The 20,480-nt window shown below is 36.0% G+C and overlaps 1 protein-coding gene across 25 annotated transcripts in view; it reads right to left on the bottom strand.

The window, feature by feature from the left end:
* FOXP1 (forkhead box P1) overlaps positions 1-20,480 on the bottom strand; it is a 631,964-nt gene that overhangs the window by 242,909 nt on the left and 368,575 nt on the right. For all 25 annotated transcript variants that reach the window (XM_034440573.3, XM_060684181.2, XM_034440574.3 and 22 more), the window contains one exon: positions 15,860-16,041. In XM_034440573.3, the coding sequence (XP_034296464.1) occupies positions 15,860-16,030 (171 nt within the window). In that variant the 5' untranslated portion in view covers positions 16,031-16,041. The remainder of the gene's footprint in view (positions 1-15,859; positions 16,042-20,480) is intronic.

Below are 20,480 nucleotides of genomic sequence, written 5' to 3'. Positions count from 1 at the left end.
GTAGCTTGGTGGGCATGGCAGGGGAGGGTAACTGTTAAATCTCCATTCCCTCTCCAATCCAGGGGAAGGTTACTGCAAAATCCCCATTTCCTCCCGATCAGTTGGGACTTGGGAGGCAGAGAATAGATGGGGGTGGGGCCAGTCAGAATTTTTACTACCAGTTCTCCGAACTATTCAAAATTTCCACTACCGGTTCTCCAGAACTGGTCAGAACCTACTGAAACCCACCTCTGGTGTATGTATGTATGTATACACACAGAGACACACAATACAGACTGGTATTTGTTTTTACTGAAATCCAGTTGCAAAGTAACACATATAAATGTCTCATACAAACAACAGAAAAGCGAAAATGATGAAATGTGCACTCTTTCAAGAAAACCACTGGCTTTTTGTACTTATATCCTGACATGCAGATGCAAGGGTTTAAGTTGTTTGGTCTGATCACAATGCACTTTCATTATTTGGTCTTCCGTACCCCACCCATCTTCAAGCACTTATGATGACAGAGTTTGCGGTGGCTGCCTCCAGGTTGTTTTAGTTAGAGATTGACAAAAAATAGAGCCTCATATGCAAACAGTGCATAAGGGAATTGGGACAAAAATTCAAGGGAGCAAGAACGACACATAACATGGAAGGAATGAGTGCTTTTTCTTTGAATTGCAACTCATTGTAGCTACCCATTTGAAGATTTAAGCAAGCCAACCAACTTAAAGTATGTATGCTGAAGTTAGGTATTTCATATTTTTCTCTGAAGTGTTTACTCAATGCACTCTTAAGCAATAGAAAGGTTAACAAATATACTTATTTTTGTTCATGGAGTAATAATGAAACTTACAAACTCTTATCTAGGAATAGACTCATAAGTAATAGTGCATTGTCAAACAAGCCTCCTTATTGCAATTTTATTGCAATAAGGCTTTTTTATTGACATCATACAGATGATTGGAAAATAAAATGCTATAAATGATTTATTTGTATGCATGCCTCTAAGCCATATTAAAATAGTTTGATCAGCTGCTCTATGCTTTTACACTTAACATTCAAAGTAGGGAAGGCAGGAAAAAAAATCAAAAGTACAAATATAGTTTAGGCAAAATCTGGCTCAAAAACAGTAACTGTGAGAGGGACCTTGGAGTCCTAGTGGACGATCACTTAAACATGAACCAACAGTGTGCAGCAGCTGCCAAAAAAAATCTAATACAATGCTTGGTTGTATAAACTGAGGCACAGAATCAAAATCGCATGAAATGTTAGTACCAGTTTATAAATCCTTAGTAAGACTACGCCTGGAATACTGCATCCAGTTTTGGTCACCACATTACAAAAAAAGATGTTGAGTCTTTGAAAAAGTGCAAAGAAGAGCAACTAAGATGATTGGGGGCCTGGAGAAAACAACGTATGAAGAACTGTTGCAGGAATTGGTTATGGTCAGTCTAGAAAAAAAGTACTGGGGGTGACATGATAGTAGCATTCCCGTATTTGAGAGGCTGCCACAAAGAAGAGGGGGCCAACTTATTTTCCAAAGCACCAGAAGGCAAGACAAGAAACAATGGATGGAAACCAATCAAGGAGAGAAGCAACCTGGAATTAAGGAGAAACTTTCTAATAGTGACAATTAACCAGTGGAACAGCTTTGCCTTCAGAAGTTGCAGGTGCTTCATCACTGCAGATTTTTAAGAAAAGACTGGATAGCCATCTATCTGAAATGGTATAGAGTCTCCTGCTTGAGCAGGGGATTGGTCTGGAAGACCTTTAAGGTCCCCTTCCAGCTCTATTTTGATTGATTGATTGATTGACTGAGTTATGGTCCTTACTTCTAAAAAAAAAGATGTGCTGCATTGCCCCAATGATCACCAAGTCATCTATCAACAATGGGACAATACCTTGATTTCTACTCTCACAGGCTTCTTGTTTCACCCCTGACAATCACCAATGGCTCCAAAGAAGAAATATATCCACTACAATTCTAAACATAGAAGGTGCTTTAAATCAATAATGTGTAATTTTATTCTCTCAAATTTTTTACCATTATTGTTCTATTGAATCATCAAACAAATCTGTAGTTAAGCAAGTAGAAAACCTCTTTAACTTTACTCCTCTGTTTCCTTCAAGAACATTTAAGTCACATGGGGGAATATATTTTTCAAGAGCTGAAATGACTCCAGGCAAGCATATTTTGTGGGGTAAGTTCAAAGTGGGAAAGGTTCCCCCTCCCCAGCAAATCCTCCCTAGCTCCTGATATGCATGTCCCAAATCCTATGTACATTCTGTTCACAAATTTATACTTTTCATTTGCCTTTCATTTACAAGTATATGTGCCATTCCAATGCTGACACACTCCCACACAGTGAAAAGGCTTTTTAAAAATCTCTCCACTCATATCAGTGGAGAGTACTATTAAGCTTGATTGGAGTCTTCGGAAAAACTTTTCAAGGAAAAATTGTCCAACTGCTAAAGGGGAGGTTGGCCTTTCTCTCCACAACACTGACACGCATCAAACATGCTTTTTGTACAGCTAGGTTGTAATTAGGCTGCCTTAAGTGACCTCTAGGCAGAAAAATGGGATAAAAACAGAATAAATAATAAATAAAATAGCCTCGACCTACATCAAGAGAAGCTATGCACAATTCTTATGGTGATCATAAGTGAGAAGTGGTCCCTATCATTAATTTCAACTACTTCTCTAGGCCCAGAGAGAAGAAAATTAGAGGAGAATTTTGAGATCAAATCCCCATCCCTCAATTAAAACTGATTGATATACTGGTAATGCTAACATCAACAGATTAAAATATCTCTTGATAGCTGTTTGTATTCAGTTTCTGTGTTTTAATTGTTTTTTTATTATTGTTCACTATTCAGAATCACTGATTTGAGATGAGCAGTTATACAAACTGAACAAATGAATGAATGAATGAATTCTACACTATGGCTTGGAAAAAACCCTACTTACCAGATGCAGGGAACACCAACACTGTTAAATAAATATCTGTATAGGAAAGGTACAGATGTGTATATGGGTGTGTACATTCCTTATCTACATTGCCACTGCACAAATTAAACAATTATTGACTTGATTTTTATAGCTGCCCATCTCATGTACGTGTCTCTAGGTGGCTTACAATAAAATAGTTAAAATACACAGTATAAAAATAAAAACACAGCAGCTGAGAGTCATAAAAATAATTCTCATCAAAGCCAAGAGACAAGCTGAATCACACCCTCAAGGCCCCAGTTTGAGGCCCTTACAAAAAGGCATCAGGATTTGGGCTGATATATTATCTCAGATGGAATGATCCCTCCTTCCCCTCCCCCAGGGCAGAAGCCATGCAGAAAAGGCTATCCTTCCGGGTTGGGCAAGCCGATGCTCATTAACCACTGGGATCCAGAATATGTCTCTCCTGCCAGACCAGAAAGGGTTAAAAAAAATATTCAATGGGAGTCAGCTGTGCTTTAGAAAATTTGTAGTTATCAGTTATCACTTCCACGCTGATTACGGGACAGGATGTAGTTCACATCATTCTGTGCTTTTTTGCCTGTTCAAATTTGTTGATGTTGGTAGAAATTGTACCATCAAAGAACTTTTCTTCTTCTTGCCTTGCCTCAAAATTCCTACCCTTAAGGAGAGGATTTAACAGAAGGGGACAATGACATCTTTTGACTAACTTAAAATTAATAACTCTTAATCTAAAGATGAAGTCATTGCATACAAACTAGATAGGATAATATTTTATGGTCAACAAAGGATGCAATCTACTTCTTTCAGAGGTTAGAAAATTTTGTACATGCATACACAAATACCAACCAACCACAACCCACAGAATTTCTAAGTTGTTTTAAGTAGATTTGAAGTGCATCTATTATTTTTTTACAGCAGTTTAATAATCAGAACTGGAAGCTAGACTTATGCACACTTATCACGAAATCCAAAGAGAGGATTTAAAAATTATTATTCATGTAAGAGACAAATTACTATCCTATTTTACTACCTGATGTTTTCTCCTTTTGTTTCTAAAACTGCAGGTTGATTATTTATTTTAAAATTACCTACTTGTAATCATTAAAAACAAATCTCATTCCCAAGGCTGGTTGGAAGTCAAAGTCTTCCAGGCAATAATTGCAGTTCAGTAAACACAATCGTAGATGCAAAAGTTATGTTCCTAGACAGCCAATTATTTCAATACTATGCAGCTTCATTTGGAAAGGTATAGGATGCATTTTACTTTTAAAGGAAAGACAAAAACAATCAAAATCTAGAAAAAAATAAAATTTTAATTCTTAAAGGATCATATGAACAGAGAACTGAAATAATCAATAAATCTTATATTTTGAAGTTCTGAATAAAATGGTAAAGATATGTTTATTCTATGCCATGTTTCCCTTAAATTATTCTTCCCACCCACATTTCCCCTTTTTTTTAAAAAAAACATTCCCTAGTCGTCTTATTCAAATTCAGATTTAAATAGGCAGCCTAATACAAGCTACATTGGTTAAAAAAAATAAAGGGAATCCTTAACTTACAACATTTCGTTTAGTGACCCTTCAAAATTATGACGGTACTGAAAAAAAGTGATTTATTATCGTTTTTCACATTTACGACCATTGTCGCATCCTCATAGTCATGTAATCAAAATTCAGGTGCTGGGCAACTGACTCATATTTATGACCCTTACAGTGTTTTGGGGTCATGTGATCCCCTTTTGCAAACTTCTGACAAGCAAAAGCAATAAGCCAGATTCACTTAATGACTGCGTTACTAACTTAACAATTGCAGTGATTCACTTAATAACTGTGGCAAGAAAGGTCATAAAATGAGGCAAAACTCACTTGACAAATGTTTCACTTAACAACAGAAATGTTGGGCTCAATTGTGGTCATAAGTCGAGGACTACCTGTATACCTGCATGAATTTTATGCAATTTAAGTTAGTATTTTGAACTACAGACAGTGTAACAAATGTTGGCCTTTGTAAAATTCTCAAATGCTGATCCCATCCAAAGGATATCCAGATGAGAAGATCTACATTGGACACATCTACCCTATAATGCAATTAGGCAGCAGACATTCTGCTTCTGCTTTTATCATTTTAAAGCTATCCTGGTTGATAGCTATTAGTACAACTTTCAGCAAGGAATCATTTTCACTTTTCTCTGTGATGATGGACTTCCATTTTCTCTGTGATGATGGACTTCCATTTATTTGTCTTGAATACTCTCCAGTTGTAGATTAATTTGCCTCAGACCAATACAGCATTTTAAACATCTTTATTATCAGTAGGTACTCTCTACCCATTTGCAGTTTTGGTATGATAGAAAGTTGAACAAGTTTCATCTTTTACAGATAAAATATATTATTCTGGCCACCTGATGGAGCTGACTGCCCTTTTCTTCAACTTATTTCCAACTTCACAATGCCCAATTTAAATTTATTTATTTATCATAACTACAAGCAGTATCTTCAACATGATCACATCTGTTATATTCTGTCATATTCCTAATCATTCCTAAGTTCAAATCAATGGGGAAGCCAGATTCATTTAACAACCGTGTTACTAACTTAACAACTGCAGTGATTCACTTAACAACTATGGCAAGAAAGGTCGTAAATGGGACATAATTCATTTAATAAATGTCTCCCTTAGTAATTTTGGGCTTAATTGTGGTAGTAAATCGAGGACTACCTATATTTCTATCATATCAATATCATTCCTGTTATGTACTGAGGCTTTCTGAGGATTAAGCTCACAATTTCATATCTGTGATCAGTTTCTGAACCTACAATTTTAAGGTGCAATCATTTAGGTTATCAAAAACATTATCCTTTGTAGTATATGCTTACTTAATCTATATAAAGGAAATTAGGTCTATTTTAATACTTTCCCTTAATTTAATTTTCTAACTCAAAAACAGCTTGAACCTATCACTCAGGTAGATGATAACATATTCTAAATTGCTTCTGGGATACAGTTTTGTCATCTATTCCCAGTCAGCGAAGAAAATATATTCTTCAAGGCTAATAAACAAACATGCCTCCTTTGAAAACACCAATGTTTTTCCTTTGTTCTTCAGACAAAATCTGTTTCAAAAAGGGATAGAGATTCATTCTTTATGTTCCCTCAATGGACATAAACATTTATTTTAAACTAAAGTCTTCCAATTCTCCTATTACGTAGAAAATGCTATAGTTATTAATATACACAATGTTAAATCAATCTGGCTGCCATATATACATACATGCAAGAATAACATATTTTCAGTTCCCTTTGGATTATTTCAATTATTTTAGAAGAATCTAAATTAAAGCACCCTCAGTAGATGGAATAAATCTAGCTTCTGCTTAAACATGCTGCATGAAGAGAAACATCTCCTTTGATTATTGATTACACTATTAATATAGTTAGTGTTATTAATACATTTCCTTGGTTTTTAAACTTTCAACCAGCATAGATCAAGTATTGATCTTTTTCTGCATGACATTCATTCATGTCCTAGAAATATGTTCTCATCTTCCTCCTTTGTCACCTTCTACCAAAGCTAAACACATTCCCAAGTTCACAAGACTTAGCTTCCAATCTATTCACTATTCTTTACACTTGCCCCCCCCAAAATCTGTCTTAAAATGTGTTACCCATAATTAGACTACAACACTGAAATAGGAACTGACAAATGCAGAATAAAGTGAAAATATTGTTTCCACTGATTTGGAAACAATATCAAAACTGATGCAGTTTAAAATTGTACTTGATTTTTTTTGGGAAATCATATCATACCAGTGATTCATATTCTGCTTATAGTCAAGCACAATTCAAGTATTCCTCTTGCTTAATGAATCTGAAAGAGTTTTCTGACATTACTTGCTCATACTGACAACTCAACACACTGAACAAGTAGTATTTCAGGAAAATTTCTTCTGACAACTTTTCTGAACATGAATGTTGACTCTATCTCAATACCACCCATGAGGATCTCTACCTATATAATAGCAACTGTTTTGTACCAGATTACAAGTTACTATTTATATATTTATATTTTGTTGTTTCTTGACCACCCATCTCTTTCAATGAGGGACTCTAGGCAGTGTAGTCTATACATAGACTATAGAGTTTGAGGGGTCCTTGGAGCTCTCTGAACTTGATTGTTTTCTTGCAGTCATTTCATTACCCAAACTAGCTAACATCAGTGCTAGCAAACAACCAAACTCAGAAAAGTCCAAGAATCCCTCATTTCAACCCTGAGCTACAAATATTTTCCTTTATTGGCACTATAGAGTTTGTACATCACAAAACTCTGTCCATATTTCTAATTAATGAAATCACATGAAAATCACACGAGAATCCTAGCCTCTAGAGATATTGCTCTTCATCTTGTAAGACTACATCCTATTTAAGAAATAATTTCTTCAGAATGGCACTCTCTTTCCCCCCTGCCATTTTTATTTATTTATTTATTTGATCTTTTCAATTGAGTTCAGTGTTAGACATAGAATTTTCCCTCTCCTGACTCTGAAGCTTAGATTTAGAAATCTGCTTTTCTGAGCTTCTCTTTTTAATGATTTTGGCCTCAAAAGAATTTTTTTTTTCAAGAGGGGTGGCTGCTCATTATACTGAACACACACTCAATTTTTGTCTAGCATTCAGAAACTCAATTATATGATACTCAGCGCAATGCTCTAGATAATCCACAACCTCCTGCTGCCTTTTTAATCTTAATAACTTTTTAAAGGAAAAAGCACTATGATGATATTTACTTTAAAACAACGTTATTTATTAGCAGAAGACAGGAAGTATTGATTTCCCTTGCCTTCTTATCCTCTTTCTCAACTTGCAGAGATGCCTAACTCTCTTGTGTTCAAATTTCTTTTTATCTTGTTGTTCTGGTCATAAGGGCTCCTTCTCATACTCAAAAGATATGGGCATAACCCTTTTCAGCTTTTATAACTTCCACTAACGGCTGCTCATCCAATTAGATTAGAAAACTTCACAGAAAGGACAAAGGTGTTTGTGGTTCAGCTATTAAGCTACATCACATTTCAGTTGGCGGAAATTTATATTAGCTGAATCCTCTGAGAATGGGACAGCATTTAATGGTGGGGTTATAAACAGAATCCACCTAGAATACAACCGTTTGTATCATTCCGATTGTGACTTGATGTATTATTTTCTAGCCTGACATTATGGGCTCTGGGTTTTTTTTCTAAACTGAACAAAATTCTGAATTTTTAAAGTAATCTAAAGTTAAACTTTAATATATGACCCATCCTAAATTAAAAGCTAAGCCTATCCTTGTTTGTAAGGCTTCCTCATAGTATAAAACTATAGTTTTTTTGAAGTGCCTTTCCAAACTTGGTTTCATTCAAAGGGATTTGGCTGAAACTGACGCTTCCTAATCATTCAGACTTTTCTGCTGAAGGAAGCTACAAAAAATGTTAAATTTATGTAGTATTTTCTTCCCTGGGAATTACCTCCTGAAGTATACATTTCTAAAGATGACTTTTTAGAGATGTAACTTCTTTTTGCTAAGCTTCTATTTCAGTTTCAGAGAATGACTATCATGGTGAAATGCTGAATTAAGTTAAGTAAACAAGTTAATAATATACATTCTCAAGTAGAGGTAAGTTAAACATCCTTGTAAGGAGAAGTAAAACCTATAACATTTACTTCTCCTTGCAAGGGTGTTTAATTTACCTCTACATGAGAATGTGTATTTTATGTCTACATTTGAAATATTTCCTGGCAGGATCTTTATTCATTAAGTTTATACATCTTAACTTCTACAAGTAGCAATAGTAGTAATGATAACAATAATACTAACAGTGTAACAATAATAATACTGATAATTATAACAACAGCATTACTAATAATTTATTTTTAAAAAAACTAGAAACAAAAGGGGGAAGAAATCTGTGCAATAAAAGTTGGGAATGACATTAAACTTAAAACTGAAGAGCAATATAAAAGTTAAGATCATTACAAGCTTGACTGAACATAACAAGCTTTATTGCAGAGTCAACTGTACCTCCCTGAAAGGGAGTTCCACCATGTTATTAACTCTACATGGCAACAAATAATAGAAGTAGCTTATTTATTTGGCTTATGCTCAATAGAAGACTACAAAGTAGAAGCACAAGTGGCTGGAATCATCATGCTTAGCTGCAGCTTAGATGATTCTTGGACAATAACTAAGTGTTCTAAAGTATTCATCTCTATTCAAGTGGAAAGGGGGAACATGAATTTGGTGTCTAAAGTGCTAAAACATGTCTGAAGCTCATTCTGGCAAGGCAGTCGTACATATGACTTCACAAAAGCCAAACACTCATCATGGTTCTTTATGCAGGCAGAGAGGCATCTTTTTCACATACATCAGGCAATGCAATACAGTTGTCAAAAAGAATTTATATTGTAATGTTGTCAGGAAACAGCAGTTTTACTTAACAGCCATTCAGATTTATTGAATGAGTATTTTACATCAAGCATTCTGTTAGGTGACCTGAAAGCATATGCTGTGTATAGGGAGAAACAAGGAAACAATATGCTGTGTGTGGTAGGCTTGCATTAGATTTTGAAAACAACTTTTTTAAAATATATATATATATTTACAGAACGTTACAGCACTCAGAAGACCTGGAAACCACAACACCCAAAGCATGATGATATGGGGTCTGAGGCTTCTTCTGCCACCAATAGCCTCCCACCGACCAGTCCGTTCCCACAGAGTGGGTTTCCTCAGGGTGCCATCAGCCAAGTTATGTCGGCTGGCGACACCCAGGGGGAGGGCCTTCTCTGTGGGAGCCCCAGCCCTGTGGAATGAACTGCCCCCGGAAATACGTAAGATCTCCGACCTCTGGGTGTTCCGCTGCGCACTGAAGACCCTGTTGTTCCACCAGGCAGGGCTGTCAATATAATAATTTTAAATTGGGGTATTTTAATTGTTAGGGTTTTAAATCGGCCAAATCTATTTAATTATTTTAATTTTTAATTATTGTTGTGTCTTGTGTTTTTAAATTGGCTGTACACCGCCCTGAGTCCTTCGGGAGAAGGGCGGTATAGAAATAAAATTATTATTATTATTATTATTATTATTATTATTATTATTATTATTATTATTATTATTATTCTTTAGCTTTACTTTAAAAAAACACAATAAAAATTCAGATGTAGATGGCTATAATACAAATAAATTACTTGATCTTCCAAGCCATGCGTTGCCTAAGAAAAATGCTATGATAAAAGAAAAGAGAAGGAATATTTGCAAAATTACAAGTGATTTTCATGAAATACAGACCTTGGGGCGGGGGGTGGGGGGGCGGGGTTAAACACTTATGTGTTCATTTTTCTAATAAATTTTCATAACTGGCATTTCATCACAGTTGTAAATTTTTGTTTCCAGTCTATACAGAAAACAACATATCTGGCAAAGACAGGACAAATCCACAGAGGTTTTTCTCTGAAACACAGTATTACTTCTACAGTAGCTACTAAACATTAAGCTCCCGGGGTCAATTGTTGAGTAACTTTAAAAAGTTTTTAAAATGATAGCTCAAGTGCAAAGGATGTAAATGAGGAAGAACAACTGCATATGATTGCTTCAAAAAATGAGGATGAGAGATAGATATCATATCATATGTGCACAGACAGAAACAAAGAGTTGTAAACAAATGTGGGCAAAGAAAGTAAGGCGAAGTTAAGATTAAAAGGCAGAAAAAATGCAAAGTGATATTGAGGCAGATAAAAATTGTTTATCAAAAGGGCTGAACAAAAAAGCCTCTGAATGAGTACAATTAGAAATAAAAATGATTGACTGCAACACTACAAACTAATTGTACAGGCCATAGGGAATGTCCATGAAAACAGGAAAAGAGCTGCTACCAAGTCAGATAAGCAAGACCAAGCCTGTTCCAGGCCTTGATTTAGTGACCATTCAAAGTTATGTCACAGAAGAAGTGACTTACAATCATTTTTCACACTTACGGCCCTTGTACCATCCCCATGGTCAGCTGATCAAAATTCAAGCACTTGGCAACTGACTCATATTTATGATGGTTGCAGTGCCCTGGGGTCATGTAAATCACCTTTTGCAACTTCCTGACAAGCAAAGTCAATGGGGAAGCCAGATTCACTTAAGAACCATGCTACAAACTTAACAACTGTAGTGGTTCACTTAACAGCTGTGGTAAAACAGATCATAAAATGGGACAAAATTCACTTAACAAATGTTTCACTTAGCAACAGAAATTTGGCGCTCAATTGTGGTCATAAATCAAGGACTACCTGTAATATGAGATACCTTAGACAAACCTTCCTCAGTTCACACATAAAGTGATGGGACGGGGGAATGCACATTCAGACTTCAAAATTCGGTTACTACAGCTGTTACAGTGAAGAAGTCTGACCTACAGGGCATTGATTTTTTAGCCTGGCCTGATTCATGGGGATGAAAACAATAAAATCGTAACAGTTGCAATAAAAACTCTTTGAACCTTGGAGCACATTTTCCAACACATCAGTCTTCTGTATTACTGGGCTCCATCTTCATTCTACCCCAAAGCTTGTGGGAAAAGCCATCTCTTCAAGACCTTCTAATGCACGGGTGTCAAATTCAATCACATCATGTGATGTCATGTGACGTATCGCCACGGTTTTTTGCCTTTGCGGAGCCATGGTGGGCGTGGCCTGAGTGTGATGCATCTGGCCCGTGGGCTGCCAATTTGACAGTCTTTGATACCCTTTGATACCCAGAGGAGTAATTCCTCGGGAGGATCCCCAGGGCAGGGGCAGCTATGGAGAAGGTGAGCTTTCTATGTCCCTTGACAACATTTTTAAAAAGGGTCCTGGAATGTGCCCATCCTATCTGATCTGGTGGGATGGGCAGAAAGCCTCAGGGAGATTTATAGGGAAACAATTACAATTTGTTAAAGAAAGGAAGTGAAATAAATCTATAAATGTTTAGAGTCTATGAAAAAATCAATAGAAAGGGAGTCACAAATGCCGCCATGAAAATGCTTTAAAAAATGTAGATGGTGAAATTGAAGCAATGTTAAAATATAGATTCTTGCTAGCAATAGCACTTAGATTTATATACTGCTTCAGTGCTTTGCAGCCCTCTCTAAGCGGGTTAAAGAGTCAGCATATTGCCCCCAACAATCTGGATCCTCATTTTACCCACCTCGGAAGAATGGAAGGCTGAGTCAGCCTTGAGCCTGGTGGGATTTGAACTGCCAAATTGCAGTAAAGCCAGCAGTTAACAGAATTAGCCTGCAGTACTGCACTCTAACCACAGCGCCACCAAGGCTACTTGTTCAATTTATGGTGAAGTCTCAATCTTGTGCCCAACGACTGGAAGACTGGTATTTGTGTACTGTTCCCCACGTAAAGACAAATATGGCAAGAGTGAGCAGAAAAACCTTTGGGGGATTAGTTTGTTAAATGGACCTCAGAAGTGGTAGAATTCTATCTGAAATAATAAGAGAAGTAGCGATAAGCCAAAATTGGGAAGGGAACTACAGTTTTATGCCAAGTGGAAAGATGTAGGCCAGATACGTGTTACTAACTTAACAACTGCAGTGATTCACTTAACAACTGTGGCAAGTAAAGTAATAAAATAGGGCAAAACTCACTTAACAACTGTCTCACTTAGCAACAGAAATTTTCAGCTCAATTGTGGTTGCAAGTTGAGGACTACCTGCATAATAAAATTAAAACAAGCAGAACAATGAACTACATCCTTGGTGAATGATTTAATACTGAAAGGAGTAGGACAATGGGTGTGTGTTGTGAATAGTATGTGGTCTGCTGCATGAATATTTGTCAAAGTAAGTGAAAATGGCTAGGTGTAGGAATGATGTTTTGTCCACTTTGTTACTGGATGTGAGAGATATCTATGTCAGGCAATTGAGTGCAATGGGTACTTAAGAAGTGTGTGTGTGTGTGTGTGTGTGTGTGTGTGTGTGTGTGTGTGGTAAAACAAGAAAAGATTGGGTCAGGAATGAATGGGTTCTGGATGAACGTGAATACAAAAATGAGTGATCTTGTGTGAAAGAAATGTATTGAGCAGGTTGGTGATGTAGAGAGAACAAATGAGGATCAAATCACAAAACAAATATACAAAGGGAGAGTAAATGGGTCAAGAAGGGGTGAACCAAGAAAGTCATGGGTGGTTGGAACTGATGAGATTTGGAAAAAGACAGAGTTGAGAAGTTTACAGAATAAAAGACAATGTATGAAGTGGTGTATGGATGGAGTGGGAACAAAAGAGCGTACGTGATGATGTCCGGGCGGGTGGGTGGAGCCTCCCGCTGCCGCTACTACCGGTTTGCCCAAACCAGGGCGAACTGGCAGAAACCCACCACTGGCCACCAGGCTAAAAAAGAAGAGACCATGAGTTCAAGTCTCACCTTAGCCATGAAAGCCAGCTGGATGACTTTGAGCCAGTAATGCTTTTTCAACCCAAACAACCATCTCACAGGATTGTTGTTGTGGGAAAAAGAGAGGGAAAAGAGAAAGATGTGTTGGATATGTTTGCTGGATATATATATACACATATACATATACATATACATATACATATACATATACATATACATATACATATATATTAGAGTACAAGATAGATAATGATGCTGCTGTAAACTAGATTATGCTATGTTTCTTTTCTTTTCTTTTTTCTTTCTTTTAATTGCTTTGGCTAAGTATTTCTTATTTCCCTTTTTGTGCTTATAACATTGTTTATCCAAAAGGGAGTAAGTAGGCTTTGTACTTTAATGTTGTAGAATGCTACATATAAGCAAAATAACACCAGAAAAAAAAAACGATGGGAAAAATAACAAACTAGAATGGAGAACTGTATAATTATATATGAGAGTTAGTTTATTTTAATCTCAAGCCTCTTAGAAAAAAAGCTTTAGTGTCCTGAATAGTTCCAACATATTTTACTCTTCTAATTCTCTTCCAGTGCCCTAGATTAATCAAAGCTGTAACCCCTGTTGTCTTTGCAGTACAATTCAGAATGTGCCCCTGGCCAAGAATGACGGAAAAGTCAACAGGAATTAAATTTCAGTGCAACTGTTTACTCTACTGTGGCCTGCACTTATTGAAATGTTATCCATGGTTTTGTGTGACTACTGCAGTAAGGAATTCAGCATGCTTGTGATATTTTTAATGATTGCATTCTCACCTAAAAAAAAAAATCTATGAGAAGAAAAAGATCTGTAGATTGAATTTAGTATCATGAAAATGTCAAGCCCCTAAAATGTAGGGGATTTGTGTTAAAAGTCCTCTCCCCCAGGAAAAAAAACAAATTTTGTTATGGCTTTTTTTCTACCATACAACAATCTGCTGCCAAGATCATCATGCACACTAAAAAAACTTTACAGCTGTCAAAATTTTCAACACTATTCCAAACTCCAGATCAAGGATTTTTTAAAAAGTAGAATTAAAATTTGCATCATTTCAGAGATATTAAATATTATATGTATCCCCATGTTATGCAATGCCAGTACTATTCAACAGAACTGTTACAATTAAGTTAGACTTGTATTTATATTGTTAAACTGAGTTAAACTTGTATTTATATTGTTATTAATGTGATCTTTATTATCCTATTCTTCTCATACAAACAAGTATTCAAATAATTCATATTCAAAACTGTTTTGTTCACGCAACGACTGACACAGAAAATAAATGGGATATGTAGCAATAAATGTAATTTCATTGTTGGAGATCAATAAATACAAATGCTTACTCATAAGGGATTCAAGTAAGCATCTTTTTGTACTCTTAGAGGAAAACACTTCCTTCATTAGCAAAGTAAAGAGGACCTGATTACCAATACAGAATGATTACGGTTACAGCTTTCCATCCTTCCGAGGTGGGTAAAATGAGAACCCAGATTGTTGGTGGCGATATGCTGACTCTGTAAACCACTTGGGCTGCAAAGCACTGTGAAGCTGTATATAAGTCTAAGTGCTGTTGCTATTACACAGTTAAAATTGCAATAATTTCCTTTTATTGTAATCAGTGCTACAGTTTGGGGGGAAATAAGAACACATCTGAAACACCTGGATTATTAATGAAGATTTATGAAATGATCAATCATGCTATTTACTTAATCCTCAGATATTTAGTGTAGAAGTCCCCAAACCTGGGTCGCAGACGTGGCACATCGGAAACCAGGCCACGCAAACGAGCAAAGCCACATCTGTGCATGCATGGGATGCAGGGAGCCTATGAAATCATGCCCTCTCCGGTCTGCGGAAAACCCTCTCTCCACGGAACCAGTCTCCGGCAGTTGGGGGCTGCTGATTTAGTGTTTGTTATAGCACTGATTTCAGGTTCACTATTAAAGCGAAGAAAGACTCTTCTTCTTAGGGTCATTTCTGTTATGTCCCTGTTAGGGACGAACAGACTGAGGCAAGACAGGTTGAGGTAAAAGCTAACAGGATTTATTTCACTAACATTGTTCTAACAGATTTGCTAGCATTGCGACCAGCAATGGCTGCTCGGCTAACAGGAGCAGCAGCTGTCAGCCTTTGACAGCTCCTTATATACTCGTGCCTGGATTGAAACAGCCAATCAGAGCACGGCTACATCTGTAGACTGGAGGGGAGCCTGGATACAGCAATTTCTACCAACGAAATGCTGGTAGCGCAGGAGTTGATATGATACAGTTCCTTCTCTTTAAGGTTATACTGCAGTTCTTCAGAATCCCAATCAATTAATATCATATAAATACATGCTTTAAAGTATTTGTTTGCTAGAAAATACCACCATATTTTTTTTATGATGTGAAGAATTCTTTCAACCTTTATTTCTGTATACAAGAATATTTCAAAAGTGATAAAACATTGGTAGTATATTTTACAGTACCTGCTGTTGCTGAAGATGGGCAAGATCCGCAGCACCGATTTCCAACGAAGGTGTCTCTCCGTTTGGTCTTACTTCACGTAGGGTGCAATCTAGTAAGGAGTTGACAGTGCTTGCTCCATTCTGAAGGGCTGAACCGTTACTTTTTGTCTCAGTTCCAGATTCTTGCATCATGACTCAAAAACCTGGAATAATTTAATGGAAGAAAGGAAAAATAATTAATAAAGTAGATGGTAAAAGATTTCACTTGCTTTACAGCTTGCTACAATTAAAAATATTTGCTCCCTCTCTTCATGTGATTTATATTTTCATTATTAGTTGAGGCATAAGTTACATTGATCTATTGGTAATTCTGCACATTTTAAAAATGTATTAGTCATCTAAATAGGGCAATATTTGTTCAACAAGTTTCTTTTCTGTCAGAGTGAATTCAAATGTGCAGGCACAATCACAAACACATTAAGATTTACAATTCAGTTGCTTTAATAATACTTCAACATTTTACTTGAATTGTGTAAGAGTTTTAATAATATATTATGGTTAATTTTTTTTAATACAGGTAGTCCTTAAAACAGTTCATTTAGTGACCATTCAAAGTTACAACAGGATTAAAAAATGTGTTTTTTGATCATTTTTCACACTTATGGCCGTTGTAGCCTGCCGATGGTCACGTGATCAAAATTCAGACGGTTGAGAACTGACTCATATTTATGACAGTTGCAGTGACCTTTTTGCAACCTTCTGATAAGGGAAGTCAATGGGGAAACCAGATTCACTTAACAACTGTGTTACTAACTTAACAACTTCAGTGATTCACTTAACAACTATGGCAAGAAAAGTGGTAAAATGCAGCAAAAACCACTTAACAAATGTTTCACTGAACAGAAGTGTTGGGCTCAATTGTGGTCGTAAGTCAAGGACTACCGTGCTTGTATTTTTAAACAAAGATAACCATTTGATTTGAGTAGATGGACAATGACAGGACAAACCTGAGTAAAGTTACAAAAGTTTAAAAAAGATAGAAAAGTTCCCTCATGACAGGCTGAAATACCAATCAACCCAGTTCTTTGTACTTTAACCTGGTGGGAATCCTAGAGGAAACTATATTTTTTTCCATCAGAAAAGTAATAGGTATCTAACTGCCAACAGAGACAATCTTCTTTTATAACGATGAGTATTAATTATTCTTTGGAGTAAAGTGAGTACATTTACATGCCATTAATCTGAAACATTTGGATTTGCATTCAAGGATTTATGAATTACATAGTTTTGCTTCAGAAGAACTTCAGTAAGGGCTTTGATCAACCTCTGACACAGGACTACTCTGGGTTTACTATTAAAGAAGAGAAAACTTCTTCAGACCATTTCTACCAGTACATTAGTAGGGCAGGAGATCTATAATGAAATTCTCTTTCTTTTGCATCCTAAATAATTGAAACTCTTGACTATTATCTTGCACAGAAACATCTCACTACATCTGAAAATAGAGACTCTTGGGTACAGGTGAGTCCCAATGAATGATCTTCCTAAATAACCACAGTATAGATACCCCTCCCTCAAGCAAGGGAAGGAGCCATAGTATAGTTGTTCCCTCAAGACCAATAAAATGGAGGCAAGGGACCTCTGTAGAAGCAATCCCATGCAATCAGCAAGGAATCCACTGACTATTTTCAAGGTATGGTGTATTCAAGAGATTTATGAACTCTTGAATTTCCACATTACTCAGAAACACAAAACAGTTTATGATTTAAATGATTCCTTTTAATTCTAGACCCTTCACTTTCACTGTACTGTTGGATTTCTTTTTCAAAAAAGAAAACATATTCAAGTGTGCATACTGTTGTTCTCTTCACATAAGGCTACCAAAATGTCCAGCTGGGGAAAAAAATACAAATGAGGAATTTCAGTAATAACAGTTGAAGTACAGGTGAGTGCTCTTTTGGTAAGCAATCACAGGCCACTTCCCACCCATCTCATCCGACTGTCAACAAAAAACAGAACCGATAGTAGTATTTGTTCACCCAAGGTTACTCCATAACAAGATATGTGTGTGTATCACTGTAAAATCTTTACATAATGTAATGCAAGTTTCATCCAAAAGTGAATTCTGTAATACCGGTATTAATTTTTTTAAAAAAAGTTGGTAGAGGGAAAAAATTGTGAAATTGCTAATAATTGTGGGTACAGGTAAAACACAGGTAAAAAGTACCATTCTACTCAAGTTGAAAGCTCTTTTCTTGGCAACAATACAGAAATGATTTGCCACTGTCTTTTTCTCAGATATTTTGATTTCAAAATGTAGTCTACAATTCTGGATTTCTCCTATCCAGATATTAATGTAACCAGATGTTAACTTAATGTAACTTAATGTTTTGAGATAAGCCAAATTTGGCTAAGTGCTCTCACTATTTTGACAAAAATAAATATGCTAGAGAATGAATAGGATGAGAAAGAAACAACTGATGTTTTTCTTTAAAACATTTCATGTCTTGGTTGTCAAAGAATAAGAAAGAAAAATAAACCAGAATGGATTATTTTTTCATTGAAATAATTTGTCTCCCTTCTTCGCATAGGATTGCTCCATCAAACATATGTTTTGTTATATTTTCTTAATATAATTATTGCAAAATTTTAAGTTCTGAACTATTGGTATAGTTACAATAAATCTTTTTCAGGGAAGATTGAAGAAAAATTTGTGTCATCATTCAGGAAGATGTTTTTCATCTTCCTGAATGATTCAAACTAACAGGTAAAACTAGCTTTATTCCTGAACAGTTAAATTAAGTTTGACCAAGTCAGGCACATATAAATTAATTTGGTTGATCAATCATTTATATCAAGCAGAATAAATGTCCTTAAAGAAATTGCCCAATCATTTAAGATTGTTTAATTTGAACACAGATTTATGCAAAATATTTCTACTTCTATGAAAATAATGCAAAAGCAAATGATTTAATAGCATGAGTTAGTAAAGGAATATTTAACCATCACTGCCAGAAAAAAAGCCACCCAATGTTGCTTTCGATAGTGAGATGGGTGGCATATAAATGTAATAATAAAATAAAAATAAAACATATAAATCTGTTAGTCAGGATACAAAAAATTACTTTTCATTTAAAAAAACCAAACCCATTTGGCTAACCAATGGATAGTAGCCACAGTGTTAACCATGATCAAGTCATTAATAGAAGACAATATTTGTAGTTCTGGATTGAACAAGGGGGTCCTTTGTGCTCTCTGATCTTGGTTGTTTTCTTGCAGACATTTCATTACCCAACTAGGTAACAACATCAATACTAAAAGGGACCAATGATATTACTTAGTTGTTAATAAAACATCTGCCGAAAAACAACCAAGCACAGAGTGCATGCATTATCTCTTCTCAGACAATTAGTTTCTACTGAAGGTAGAAGTAGGCAAGAAGTGGGGAGTGTTCTGAAGACTAAAAAAATCTCAAGATGGCAGCCACAACAACGTAGTCAAACACTTTTTGGATTCTCCCCTTATTTTTCTGCAACAAGCAATTACTGAGTGACAGCTAGGCATGAACTATTGAACTGTCCCCTGTCCCCATCATCTTTGTCAGAGCTGCCTCCACTAGTAAAAAATGGCTTCAGAAATGAGTAAGCTGCATTACCCCACATTCCTTGAACTCTCTAACCCTGCTACCCTGTTTTCCCGAAAATAAGACATCCCCTGATAATAAGCCCAATCGGGCTTTTGAGCACATGGGCTAAAATAAGCCTCCCCCCCCGAAAATAAGCCCTCCCCAAAAATATTTAAACGGCAGAGCTGGAAATCAGGTAAGACGGCAAGAAGAACCCCATCTCGCTCCACGTGCCCCAAAATAATAAGACCTCCCTGAAAATAAGGCCAAGCGCTTATTTCGGGGTTCAAAAAAAATATTAGACAGGGTCTTATTTTCGGGGAAACACAGGTAATTTCAACTGAGTCAGTCAATTGGGTGGATGTATAGTAGGAATACAGCACAATGCTATTTTCACTTGGGTTTTGTTGTTTATTGTTTTGTTTTAATTGGGATTAAGTATCCAGTTATACTCCTAAAACAACATTTTCTGCTCCTTTTTAGGACAAAGCTGTTCTAGTACGGTATGATTTGAATCATGTTCTATATGTCCCTTTTTGACCATTTTTATGTGGTAAACCTCGGTGGACAATACAGTACAGTGGCTATTGACATCATAGTAACAAATTCTAGGCCGATCAAGCAAAGAACAGAATTTTCCATATGGGTTGCAGCATAAGGAAAAACAGAGACAAAACATACAGATTTTATCCTATTGGACCACACAATTTTCAAGTATCATTTGAATGGTGGAAATATGATATTAAAGACATTCACATGCTAAAATGCATTCTGAAATTATAACAGATCTCTTGGATCAAGCATCTTTTAAGAAAAAGATCTATAGAAGCCTTTTCTGCAGTTTACCAAAAAAAATACACTATGAAGGTTCTATACGACAAAAGAAAAGGCAAAAATAATTATCCTTCATCAGATTAGATGCATCTCTTTCCAATGTCATTATCAATTATTAGCTTTCAAAACTAAGGTCTAGGGAAAGTATTTATTTATGTATTTATTTACTTATTCAATTTGGAA

This window comes from Pantherophis guttatus, chromosome 2 (genome assembly GCF_059756535.1).
Source record: "Pantherophis guttatus breed Tessera chromosome 2, ASM5975653v1, whole genome shotgun sequence".
Taxonomy (NCBI): Eukaryota; Metazoa; Chordata; class Lepidosauria; order Squamata; family Colubridae; genus Pantherophis; species Pantherophis guttatus.
This window is presented reverse-complemented; position numbering and strand designations above follow the sequence as displayed.